The 12997-nt window shown below is 39.2% G+C and overlaps 1 protein-coding gene across 1 annotated transcript in view; it reads right to left on the reverse strand.

Moving 5' to 3' along the window:
• Positions 1–12997, reverse strand: part of LOC126253179 (protein disulfide-isomerase) — a 32119-nt gene that overhangs the window by 16156 nt on the left and 2966 nt on the right. The window contains exons 3-4 of the mRNA XM_049954340.1: positions 4274–4407; positions 3960–4097 (exon numbers count right to left, since the gene is read on the reverse strand). Coding sequence (XP_049810297.1) covers positions 3960–4097; positions 4274–4407 — 272 coding nt within the window. The remainder of the gene's footprint in view (positions 1–3959; positions 4098–4273; positions 4408–12997) is intronic.

Raw genomic sequence — 12997 nt, forward strand, 5'->3', positions numbered from 1 at the left:
CACATTTTGGGTCCGTTGTGCAGGATGGCATATGCTTAATTCATAAAGTGTTGTAAGCAATTTCCTATGTTGAAGGACTGCTTCACTTCAGGATCCTGCCAATAAAGCGCAATCTAGAATTCACCTTATCCGTTACTTGTGTAATCTGATCGTTCCATTTGAGATCATTTCAAATAGTCACACCCAGATACTTGACAGATGTTACTGCTTCCAAAGACAGGGAATTTATTTTGTACTCTTACATTAATGGGGATTTCACTTTGTTATACGTAGTAGGTTACACTTACTAATATCATGAGATAACTACCTGTCATTACACCACGCATTTATTTTCTGCAAATCCTCATTGATTTATTCACCACTTTCATGTGATACTATTTGCCTATAGACTACAGCATCATTGGCAGACAGTCTAATGCCGCTGTCAATACCATCAACCAGATCATTTATGTAAATCGTAAAAAGCAGTGGATCTATTACGCTGCCCTGGAGCACATCTGATGTTACACTTGTTTCTATTAAAGTCTCCCCATTCAGGATGACCTACTGCTCTCTGTCAGAAAACTTTCTATTCAACCACATATGTCATGCGGATAGACCGTAAGCAGATCCAAGCACATTCGATGCAAAGAAGACCATACAATGAAAAGACAGATGGAAAAAGAATAGGTGTATAGACTTGCAGCACAGCACAGCACAGCACATAAAGAGAAGTAGCACTGCAATAGGTGGAGCCCCATGGTGACCAAGCATGTACTCACAAGACAACTAGAGCCCATGGGGTTCTATAAACATCCTTGCCAACTGCAATTAATGTTGCCCACCCCCTCCCCTCCATGATGTCTCACCTGTCTTATTAATTACATTTCAGTCTTTGTTAAATATTTTGGAGCCTTCTGCAATGAGTTTCATCCAGCTCTCACTTTAGATTATAATTTGAATGCAGCAGCTTTCCTGAATGGTGGTAAAATCTTGACTTTCAATCATCATACTATTTATTTTACAATCTGAATACTGACTGACAAACATTTATCAGATGGGCATTCCACATGTACTTTGTTATATGAGTAGCTGCTTTGTAATTTTAGCACCTATGGTTATCAAAGGTAATGCTACAATTCTGCCAACTGCTCCCCTCCCCCCTCCCACCCAAATACAGGTACAGAAATCTGCAGCCAAGGCTCATTGCATTGATAATTTCTAGTTGAGAATTCTGCATTAACACGTTCACTGCCACTGTAATTGGCCTTGCTTTGCCACGTAACCAATATTTTTCTTAATAGAATCTGAAAATATATTGCTAAAAGTAATATAACATGTATTGATTTTATAAGTACACAATCAAATTTACTCTCGTGAATCAAAGTTGTTTTGGGGCGCACTAAGGCGTCAGTGGCATATCAGGCCATATTCTGTAGCGGGTGGCCGTGGACGCGCCAATGCGTCTAGTGTATTGTTCCTGGTTAGTGTGACAGTTTAGGTTACTACAATTTCATTTTATATTCATAAATGAAACGAAACATCCTACTGACAAACGACATATTTATTGGACAAAAAATATAGTAGAAACATTCAAATACAAACACAAGATCTCGAAGAAACTTCTGAAATAAAATGTATGTCAAATCTAAGAAAAATACAATCTAGAGCTTTATCCATTACTCTCAAACAAATAAAATAAATACAAAGTTTAAGAATAGTACCGACACATAACTGTCGAAAAATAAATGAGCAACGAAAGTGCTATCTGCCTTTAGAGGTGGTGAATAACACAACAATTCAAACAATATCCTGCTTTATTTGGGCAATCTAGGCACTCGTAAATCGTGTCTGTTCGTTGTCCACGGCTGGCGCATGATCTGCACTTTTTTCGCGGTGTTTTTGATTTTCCATTTGATTCTCGTTTTACCACAACATGTTGGGGATTTCTGACTGGCCGTTCTACCTGCTTTCGTGGCAATAGTGCTCTTATAATACCGAGTCTAAATTCTTGGAGGGGCATTTTTGTGCCACAATATTTATTGTGTAGGGCATGTGCGTTTGTCAGTATCATTTCCACAACGTGGATAAAAAGTTTCTTGTACCAGCGTATGGTTTTGCGTTCCGAGAGGTAATATGATAACATCTGATCGTGCCGATCAACTCCCGCCATAAATTTATTGTAGTTTACAATGGCCAAGGGCTTAGATTTCTTCTCCTTTCTTTTGGTTTCAACCTCAACCATTTCATTTGTAAATGCATTAGAAATGTAGCAAACCTCCCTCTTATCACGCCACTTACCTATCATAACTCCTTCCGCAAATCTGGCAACGGCTTCACCTTTTCGTAGTTTTGCTTCCTGTATTTCCTTGGGTGTATCCTTCCTATTCGCCCTCAGAGTTCCCGTGCAGTGGGTCTTCTTATCCAGGAGCAGCTTTGCCAATGCGAAGCTGTTATAGTAATTGTCCATGTACACATGGTGACCAGCATTCAACTTTTCATCTAGTAAATGAAGAACAATTTTTTGCGCATGGCCTCTTCCTCCTAAATCGTCCAGCATGCCAGTGTATACCGCGAATTTTAGGACCATTCCAGTGGGAGTTGTCAAAATATATAGCTTTATGCCATATTTGTGCTTTTTGTTTTTGATGTATTGGCGGAAAAGTAATCGTCCACGCCAAAGGATCATTGATTCGTCCAGAGACAGTTCCCGTCCAGGGTAGTAAACTTGGCACATCCTTTCATTGAAAAAATTGATAACGGGACGTATTTTATACAACCTGTCGGATGGTGTTGGTTTGCCCTGTTTTGGATTTTCAGAAAAGTGTAATGCACGTAGTATTAGCAGAAAACGATTTCGTGAAATACTATCGGCAATTCCTTTCACGTTGAATAAAGCGTCCTTTTTCCAATAGTCCTGCAAATTCCTCATCTTTACATTTCCCATGTGCAGGAAAACTCCCAAGAACACTAACAATTCGCCAACAGTCACATCTTTCCAACAGTTTATTCGTGATTGTCCTTTGGTTCCCGCAGAAAGGAATAATTCAATCGCGTTTCGATTTGTTTCTTCTACAACTGTCAATAGAAATTCGTCCGTCAGCAAAAGACGAAAATAATCTAAGGGAGTGTTTTCCGTCGGTTGAATAAGCAGTCCCTCTTTTTTTATAAATGGGCAATTTATCATTCCAACTGGCTCTCTTTCCCACGCAACAGTTGTATCAGCTGCGTTATCTCTTGTTACCACTCCTTCTGCCATTTCCCTGTCGCTAGGATTCACAGCCATTTCTACAGTCTCATCTAAAACAAACTCGGCTCCGTCAGACTCTTCACTGGATTCCACGCCGTCCTCCTCACTGGCCAGTTCCGTTTCCGAATCGCTTTCTTCTAATATTCGTAATAATTCCGCATCCGTTAGTTTTTGTACGTTTCTTGTGTCCTGTGTTTTACGTTTCTTAGGTTCTGAAGGGCCCGCCGTGTCACGATTGTCTTCCATTTTCAGTCCCACAACAGAGAAAAACTGTAGGGAAAACACACGAACCGCACCCGCAAAAATTGAAAACAATACGTTCTTAGAGTGCCTGCGCAATGAACCACACCGAATGGCTGTGCCCGACTAAACTGTGGCGCTGAGAAACAGCTGAGTGTCTCGCCGCGCAGGCGCGTCGACGGCATATGCACTAGTATCGGCCGGACGCGCTGGTGCGCCGATGGCAGTGAACGTGTTAAGTGCAGAATGAGATTATACAACATTTCATTTTTATCTCCAGCAAGCTAAACGAAGGACATGAAATAATGGTTACAAATAAACAGTTGTCACATGTACTTCACGTCAACATGTAATGATGACTTTAGAAGAAACATGTATTTTACTTTACCAACTTAAAAGGAAAAAACCTGCTATAAATGAACAGATTTTCAACGAGAAGTTGGAATAAAAATACTTAACGTATTTTTAACATACATTTTTAAAAGCTTACCTTCTTAAAAAGTATAATATTGCCATCACTTGCACTGTATTCAGAAAATACATCATCAGATGATGATATACCAATAGGATGATCATCAATTGTTGCAGCAGCTTCCAGGAATACCTTTGCTGCTGACGAGCCCTGGTCCTGAAACAAGCAGCACTTCAGTTAACAACTATCCCATGATCAGCAACATAAAATTCTTTTAAGTCTTAAATCAGTTCTTCTTAGAGGAAAATTTTAACCTTTTCACAGATAATCAACTAAGATTAGTCATCATTTGTGACTCAGCAAAAAATTAGAAGTAATCATCCACAATTTACCTTGAAGAATCCCACAACAACAACATTATCACCATCAATGAATGACTTTGCCTCCTCCACAGATCCAAGTTCCTTAGCTACAGGTCCAGTTTTCTTTAACAACCAATTAACAATATCATCAGATGTTCGTCCACCTAAAAAAGAAAGTAAGATTAACATACTGACATCCAAAACTGAATTTGTGAGAATAATGTACTCAAGAGTATTTCACATCTTGTGTAAAAATCTCTATTGGCCTGTCTGTAAATGCAGTACAGGTAATATTTAATAAAACTGTGATCAGACTGATGTGAACAATGCATTTTAGATGTCAACAGCTACATTGAGAGTGCACTACCACAGAAAAAGTACACTGTTGCCACTGTTTCATGAAACATTTCAATATCCTGTTCTATCTCTCACAGATGACAGGGTTATAACTGTCATATAGTTAATGTCAAATTTATTTAATGTGTTCCGTGATCCTTCATAGAAGTATTGCACACAATGAATTAATTTGTGATACTTTCTCAATATCTCACATTTCCGGTGAAGGGAAACTACACGAAATAAATATACAACATTGTATCCAGTGCATCCTATTCCACCCATCCCAAGCCGGCATATCAATTCAGTATTAGTTTGAGAAACATCTAATGGATATTGACAAGTAATACTTCTACTCAAAGCCATGTTGTTGTTGTGGTCTTCAGTCCTGAGACTGGTTTGATGCAGCTCTCCATGCTACTCTATCCTGTGCAAGCTTCTTCATCTCCCAGTACCTACTGCAACCTACATCCTTCTGAATCTGCTTAGTGTATTGATCTCTTTGTCTCCCTCTACGATTTTTACCCTCCACGCTGCCCTCCAATGCTAAATTTGTGATCCCTTGATGCCTCAAAACATGTCCTACCAACCGATCCCTTCTTCTAGTCAAGTTGTGCCACAAACTTCTCTTCTCTCCAATCCTATTCAATACCTCCTCATTAGTTACGTGATCTACCCACCTTATCTTCAGCATTCTTCTGTAGCACCACATTTCGAAAGCTTCTATTCTCTTCTTGTCCAAACTAGTTATCGTCCATGTCTCACTTCCATACATGGCTACACTCCATACAAATACTTTCAGAAACGACTTCCTGACACCTAAATCTATACTCGATGTTAACAAATTTCTCTTCTTGAGAAACGCTTTCCTTGCCATTGCCAGTCTACATTTTATATCCTCTCTACTTCGACCATCATCGGTTATTTTACTCCCTAAATAGCAAAACTCCTTTACTACTTTAAGTGTCATTTCCTAATCTAATTCCCTCAGCATCACCCGACTTAATTTGACTACATTCCATTATCCTCGTTTTGCTTTTGTTGATGTTCATCTTATATCCTCCTTTCAAGACACTGTCCATTCCGTTCAACTGCTCTTCCAAGTCCTTTGCTGTCTCTGACAGAATTACAATGTCATCGGCGAACCTCAAAGTTTTTACTTCTTCTCCATGAATTTTAATACCTACTCCGAATTTTTCTTTTGTTTCCTTTACTGCTTGCTCAATATACAGATTGAATAACATCGGGGAGAGGCTACAACCCTGTCTCACTCCTTTCCCAACCACTGCTTCCCTTTCATGCCCCTCGACTCTTATAACTGCCATCTGGTTTCTGTACAAATTGTAAATAGCCTTTCGCTCCCTGTATTTTACCCCTGCCACCTTCAGAATTTGAAAGAGAGTATTCCAGTCAACATTGTCAAAAGCTTTCTCTAAGTCTACAAATGCTAGAAACGTAGGTTTGCCTTTTCTTAATCTTTCTTCTAAGATAAGTCGTAAGGTCAGTATTGCCTCACGTGTTCCAACATTCCTACGGAATCCAAACTGATCTTCCCCGAGGTCAGCTTCTACCAGTTTTTCCATTCGTCTGTAAAGAATTCGCGTTAGTATTTTGCAGCTGTGACTTATTAAACTGATAGTTCGGTAATTTTCACATCTGTCAACACCTGCTTTCTTTGGGATTGGAATTATTATATTCTTCTTGAAATCTGAGGGTATTTCGCCTGTCTCATACATCGTGCTCACCAGATGGTAGAGTTTTGTCATGACTGGCTCTCCCGAGGCCATCAGTAGTTCTAGTGGAATGTTGTCTACTCCCGGGGCCTTGTTTCGACTCAGGTCTTTCAATGCTCTGTCAAACTCTTCACGCAGTATCTTATCTCCCATTTCGTCTTCATCTACATCCTCTTCCATTTCCATAATATAGTCCTCAAGTACATCTCCCTTGTATAAACCCTCTATATACCCCTTCCACCTTTCTACCTTCCCTTCTTTGCTTAGAACTGGGTTTCCATCTGAGCTCTTGATATTCATACAAGTGGTTCTCTTCTCTCCAAAGGTCTCTTTAATTTTCCTGTAGGCAGTATCTATCTTACCCCTAGTGAGACAAGCCTCTACATCCTTACATTTGTCCTCTAGCCATCCCTGCTTAGCCATTTTGCACTTCCTGTCGATCTCATTTTTGAGACGTTTGTATTCCTTTTTGCCTGCTTCATTTACTGCATTTTTATATTTTCTCCTTTCATCAATTAAATTCAATATTTCTTCTGTTACCCAAGGATTTCTATTAGCCCTCGTCTTTTTACCTACTTGATCCTCTGCTGCCTTCACCACTTCATCCCTCAGAGCTACCCATTCTTCTTCTACTGTATTTCTTTCCCCCATTCCTGTCAATTGTTCCCTTATGCTCTCCCTGAAACTCTCTACAACCTCTGGTTCTTTCAGATTATCCAGGTCCCATCTCCTTAAATTCCCACCTTTTTGCAGTTTCTTCAGTTTCAATCTGCAGTTCATAACCAATAGATTGTGGTCAGAATCCACATCTGCCCCAGGAAATGTCTTACAATTTAAAACCTGGTTCCTAAATCTCTGTCTTACCATTATATAATCTATCTGAAACCTGTCAGTATCTCCTGGCTTCTTCCATGTATACAGCCTCCTTTCATGATTCTTGAACCAAGTGTTAGCTATGATTAAGTTATGCTCTGTGCAAAATTCTACAAGGCGGCTTCCTCTTTCATTCCTTCCCCCCAATCCATATTCACCTACTATGTTTCCTTCTCTCCCTTTTCCTACTGACGAATTCCAGTCACCCATGACTATTAAATTTTCGTCTCCCTTCACTACCTGAATAATTTCTTTTATCTCGTCATACATTTCATCTATTTCTTCATCATCTGCAGAGCTAGTTGGCATATAAACTTGTACTACTGTAGTAGGCATGGGCTTTGTGTCTATCTTGGCCACAATAACGCGTTCACTATGCTGTTTGTAGTAGCTAACCCGCACTCCTATTTTTTTATTCATTATTAAACCTACTCCTGCATTACCCCTATTTGATTTTGTATTTATAACCCTGTAATCACCTGACCAAAAGTCTTGTTCCTCCTGCCACCGAACTTCACTAATTCCCACTATATCTAACTTTAACCTATCCATTTCCCTTTTTAAATTTTCTAACCTACCTGCCCGATTAAGTGATCTGACATTCCACGCTCCGATCCGTAGAACGCCAGTTTTCTTTCTCCTGATAACGACGTCCTCTTGAGTAGTCCCCGCCCGGAGATCCGAATGGGGGACTATTTTACCTCCGGAATATTTTACCCAAGAGGACGCCATCATCATTTAATCATACAGTAGAGCTGCATGTCCTCGGGAAAAATTACGGCTGTAGTTTCCCCTTGCTTTCAGCCGTTCGCAGTACCAGCACAGCAAGGCCGTTTTGGTTAATGTTACAAGGCCAGATCAGTCAATCATCCAGACTGTTGCCCCTGCAACTACTGAAAAGGCTGCTGCCCCTCTTCAGGAACCACATGTTTGTCTGGCCTCTCAACAGATACCCCTCCGTTGTGGTTGCACCTACGGTACGGCCATCTGTATCGCTGAGGCACGCAAGCCTCCCCACCAACGGCAAGGTCCATGGTTCATGGGAAAGCCATATGCCATGCAATCTTAACACTTTCACCATTTGCCTTTTCTCCTTGCAACTGAAAATGGTTGGTGCCTCAAGTTCTGAAAGCTTTCAGTATTATTATTTGTTACCGCCCACCATTAAAAACTGTAAAAAAATATTCACATGTCAATCTTTGCAACATGATAGCAAATCGCTTGTACAAATAAATAGCAATTACTCTCTCTCAGTTAAGTACTTTGAAAGTGATTAGTATTTGTTATGGAGTCATACCGTATAAAATGAGTCAATTTTAGTACTCATCCTCCCTGAGCACCTCTAATTTGAGTGACATTTTCCCCATGTTTCCCTAGTGAATAACAATAAGCTGTGCCATAACAAAGTTTTTAGGAGGCTTTCAGCAGAAAACTGCAACACATTATTTGCTCTCTATGACTTCTGAATAGTTTAGAGAAAGCTTAAAATTGAAATTAGTACAATGTAAGCACAACATTTTCATTAATGAAAAACTTTTTATGCTCTTCACACAGTTCCAATTCCAAGGCTGTCATCCCCATTTTCATGCTTCACACAAGGTCAAATTTGGGGAAAAAACTAATCTGCGTCTACAAGATTTTCTGCAATTCACAATTAGATGACCGACAGGATTAATTGAACCATCTTCAAGCTATTTCTCTACCATTCCACACTAACAGCACGCAGGAAGGAAAGAATAAAAATCTTTCTGTGCAAGCTCTGATTTCTCTCATTTCATTATGATGATCATTGCTCCTATATAGGTGGGCACAAATAAAATATTTTCGAACACTGAGGAGGAAAGCTGGTGACTGAAGTTTTGTGAGATGATCCTGCCACAACACAAAACGCCTCTGCTTTAGTGACATCTGTAGATAGCACTCATAGCGTTGAGAGACTAAACAGCTGGTTATGTTTCAGAGTAACACTTTTCTGGACCCGTGTCACCATTTGTCAATCTTTTTCTTTGAGGTTCATTATGAACACTTTCTTTCATCCATTCTCTCTTTTTTATTTGGTGAGTCCTCTTTTCAATTCTCCATTTTTCTTTGTATTCTTCTTCTATCCTCCTCATACAGTGTGATTGCAGTGTCATATGCTGCTCATGAGAAGCAAAACTGAAATAAGAAAATTCTATAGGGAGGTGAATGTGGCATGGAAGCCTTTTGGTAGTAAAACAAGCTTAATAAGAGATGAGACAGGGATTATAATAAGTGAAGAGTAGGGAATATGCGAAAGATGCTGCAGGTTTCTTTATGGTCTCCTCAATTCTAGAATAACAATACCAGGGAATACAATAGAAACAAATGGGAAGAGGACCCAGACGGCAACACTGCCCCACCAAATATAAAAAAAAGTGAAAACTGCCATGAAGAAACTGAAAAACAACAAGGCGGCAGGGACAGATGGTATTTGACCAGAACTGTTTAAGCAAGGAGGCAGAAAGCTGGAATGAAGCCTTCTGAAAATGGTCACCAGAATAGGGGGTGGGGGAAGAGAAAATGCCCAACAATGGAAAGAGGGTATCCTATGTCCCATATATAAGAAAGGAAATCAGATAGAGTGTGGCAATTACAGAGGGATCACACTACTACATCTGGGATATAAAATATTCTTTAATATACCATTCGACAGAATCCTCCCAATCATACAGAGGGAGACAGGGCTGTAAAAATGTGGATTTCTCCCCGGGAAGTCAACTATACATCAAATATTCACCTTAAGACAAATTCTGGGGGAAAAGAAACGAATACGGGATTTGCCTGCATCACCTCTTTATAGATTTCAAAGCAGCTTATGATAGCATAAATAGAGAGCCGTTGTATCAGGCTCTAGATGAACTGGGAATCTCGAGAAAGTTGGTATGGCTGGTGAGAATTACAATGAGCAAAACACAAGGTAGTATAAGAATAAGAGGAATAATGTCCAATACATTGCATGTTAAAAACTGAGTGCAACAAGGGGATGCATTGGCATGTCTTCTCTTTAATGCCACCCTGGAGAGGGTGATGAGAAAAACAAACCTTCTGAATAGGGGAACGATCTCCCTTAAATCAGTGCAGATACTGGACTATGCGGATGGCATAGATATAGCAGCAAGAACACAAAAACCAATGGAAGAGACATTTATGGCTCTCAAACAGGCTAGTAGGAACTTGGGGTTAATTATTAATTAACAAAAAAACAAAATATATATGGCAGCTGGAAAAGCACAGAGAAAATATGCCAAATGCAATAACTGTGGGTAATTATACGTTTGAGAAAAGTTGAACATTTCAAGTATTGGGCTCAACAGTTACCCATCTAAATGATACCTCCTATGAAATTAAGCAGAGATTAATACTAGCCAACAGAGCCTGTTCTGCCCTAACAAGACTTCTATCCTCAAGGCTCCTGACTTGTACCACTAAATTAACTATCTATAAATCACTTATAAAACCAGACCTTACATATGCCTCTGAAACCTGGACATTAATAACCAACAATATTGAAATACTTGATGCATTTGAAATAAAGGTACTTACGACGAATTATCGGCCCAATCTGTGAAAGAGGAAGATGGAGTAGGAGATACAACCATGAGATGTATATCATATACAAAGACCAACCGATCAGGATAGTGAAATCATCCAGACTGAGGTGGGCAGGACATGGGGCTCACATGAATGATACAGAAGTACCAAAATGAATAATACAAGGAAAGCTGGAAGGGGGGGGGGGGGGGCAGAGAGGACATGGTTGACCAAGAGCAAGACAGGAAGATGGAGTAATCGAAGATCTTAGGAAGATGGGCTATAGAAACTGGAGAGTATTGGCAAAGGACCAAGAGAAATTAAAGGAAATTGTAGAAGAGGGCAAGGCTCATCATTAGCTGTAGAGCCAAGAAAGAAGAAAAATTCATAATGTTCGAACAAAGTATATGTTAAAATATTCTACAGCAAATTGGTTAGTGATGAGTCTGTAATTCATCAGATTAATCCTATTTCCTTTGTTGGGTACTGGTGTGGCCTCTGCAACTTTCCATTCTTAAGGCATAGACCCTTCGACAAGAAATCAGTTGTAAATGATTGTGAAGTATACTCAAAGGAACGCAAGTGGTATACAATCAGGACCAGAGGCCTTGGAGTAACATCACCACTGTCATCACATAGTGATGGTACCAATTGCATCTTGCCACTGGTGTACTTCACATACAACCAGAATCTCTCCAGGTTTTCTGCCAGACTGAGACAAAAGTTTCATTGCAAAAACAATTAAAAGCATCTCGCATTGAAGTTCGCAAGTTTTCAAATCAATTTTTGTACAGAAGTATACTGAAAGCCCCTTATTAGTTCTACAGAGAATTTACTTTATCAATTCCAGCCAAATACAACATTTATTTGTAAGTAAGCAATTAAGATATAAATATGCCATAAAAGCTTTGCATGAAATTTGTACATAAGCTTGTGTCTTATTGTTACACATCATCACAACCACCACCAATTTCCTTTATTTTGTAGAAAAAGCAGTTCTTTTTGTATTGGTGAAGATTTTGTTTCTTTTGGAGACCATCTGGATGGGTTTAAAATATTTGTTCGCCAAATAGTGTCAAATGTTCATAAATGTCACGTTTAATATTTGATTGTTATTTTTTGGTTTTAATTGTGTATATTTGGCAATATTTTTACTTTTTACCTATCCTAATCATAACCGTCAAGTCATTGTGGCACTAAATTTGGGATGAAAATAATTCAGAAGAGCTAACGGGTTACTATACATTACATGTTTTAAATTGTTTGTAGCTACAATCATCCACTAAAACAATGTACACGTTAAATGTGTGTCTAAACAACTGTGTGGATGTGTCTTAGTACATCAGTACAAATCATCCGAGTCTGCCTGTTTAATACAGCCAAGGAATTAGAAGTCCAAGGACACACTGAGTAATTTGTTACAAACCTTGCTGTCAAGCCTACAATAAAAATAGAACTGTTTTGTGTAGTAAGCAGCTTCAAGGTGTATTAGCACGGAGATTTTTAATTAAACTTTCTTCGTGCAGGACAGATCTAGATTTGGTCCTCACCAATGTGCATGGTTCAAAAATTTCTTCAGTAATTGTTGAGATTATGATGATGATTATGGTTTGAACAGACTAAACTACTTTGTTATGAGTCCCATGATTCACAACGAATTAACGAAAGAAATGAGATGAGGAGGGGAAGTGTCAGCTCCAGGATCCGTGATCATGTCAACGTGGTTGAAAATTTGCTTGATAGAGACAGTTAAAGCGAGAAATCCCAAGAAACTGCAACTGTAGCTGGTCACTAAAACACCAAGTTGGGCCATTATACTCAGTCCAACTACAATGGTGTTAAACTAAAATGGGATGAGAAAAAGACTGTACAAACTGCAGAACTAATTAGCTTAGACAGACAGACAGACAAAATTCATACCAGTTTAAAAATGTACATCAGTGCATAGAAAGAAAGTAACAATGAATTCCAACCTGACCAACAATGACTACTGAAACTACACCAGTTAGAACCCTGAAACAGGTTCAGTTGTTTATCACTAAGCCTTGCGTCCGACAGTTCTTGCAAATGTCTTGTTGCAATATGTATGGAAGGAAAAAAAAACATCTCATTAGAAAGCGGCTGATGTGTTCATTACATAGCAATAGTACATACATTTAAAAAGTTCGAAAGATTTGTGTATAGTATGTCACAATGGGATTCACAAGAAACCAAAGAACTGGCCAAGAAGTATGTAAGTTCTCCTGTAAACTGAAAGTCA

Source organism: Schistocerca nitens, chromosome 4 (assembly GCF_023898315.1).
Source record: "Schistocerca nitens isolate TAMUIC-IGC-003100 chromosome 4, iqSchNite1.1, whole genome shotgun sequence".
NCBI classification, from domain to species: domain Eukaryota; kingdom Metazoa; phylum Arthropoda; class Insecta; order Orthoptera; family Acrididae; genus Schistocerca; species Schistocerca nitens.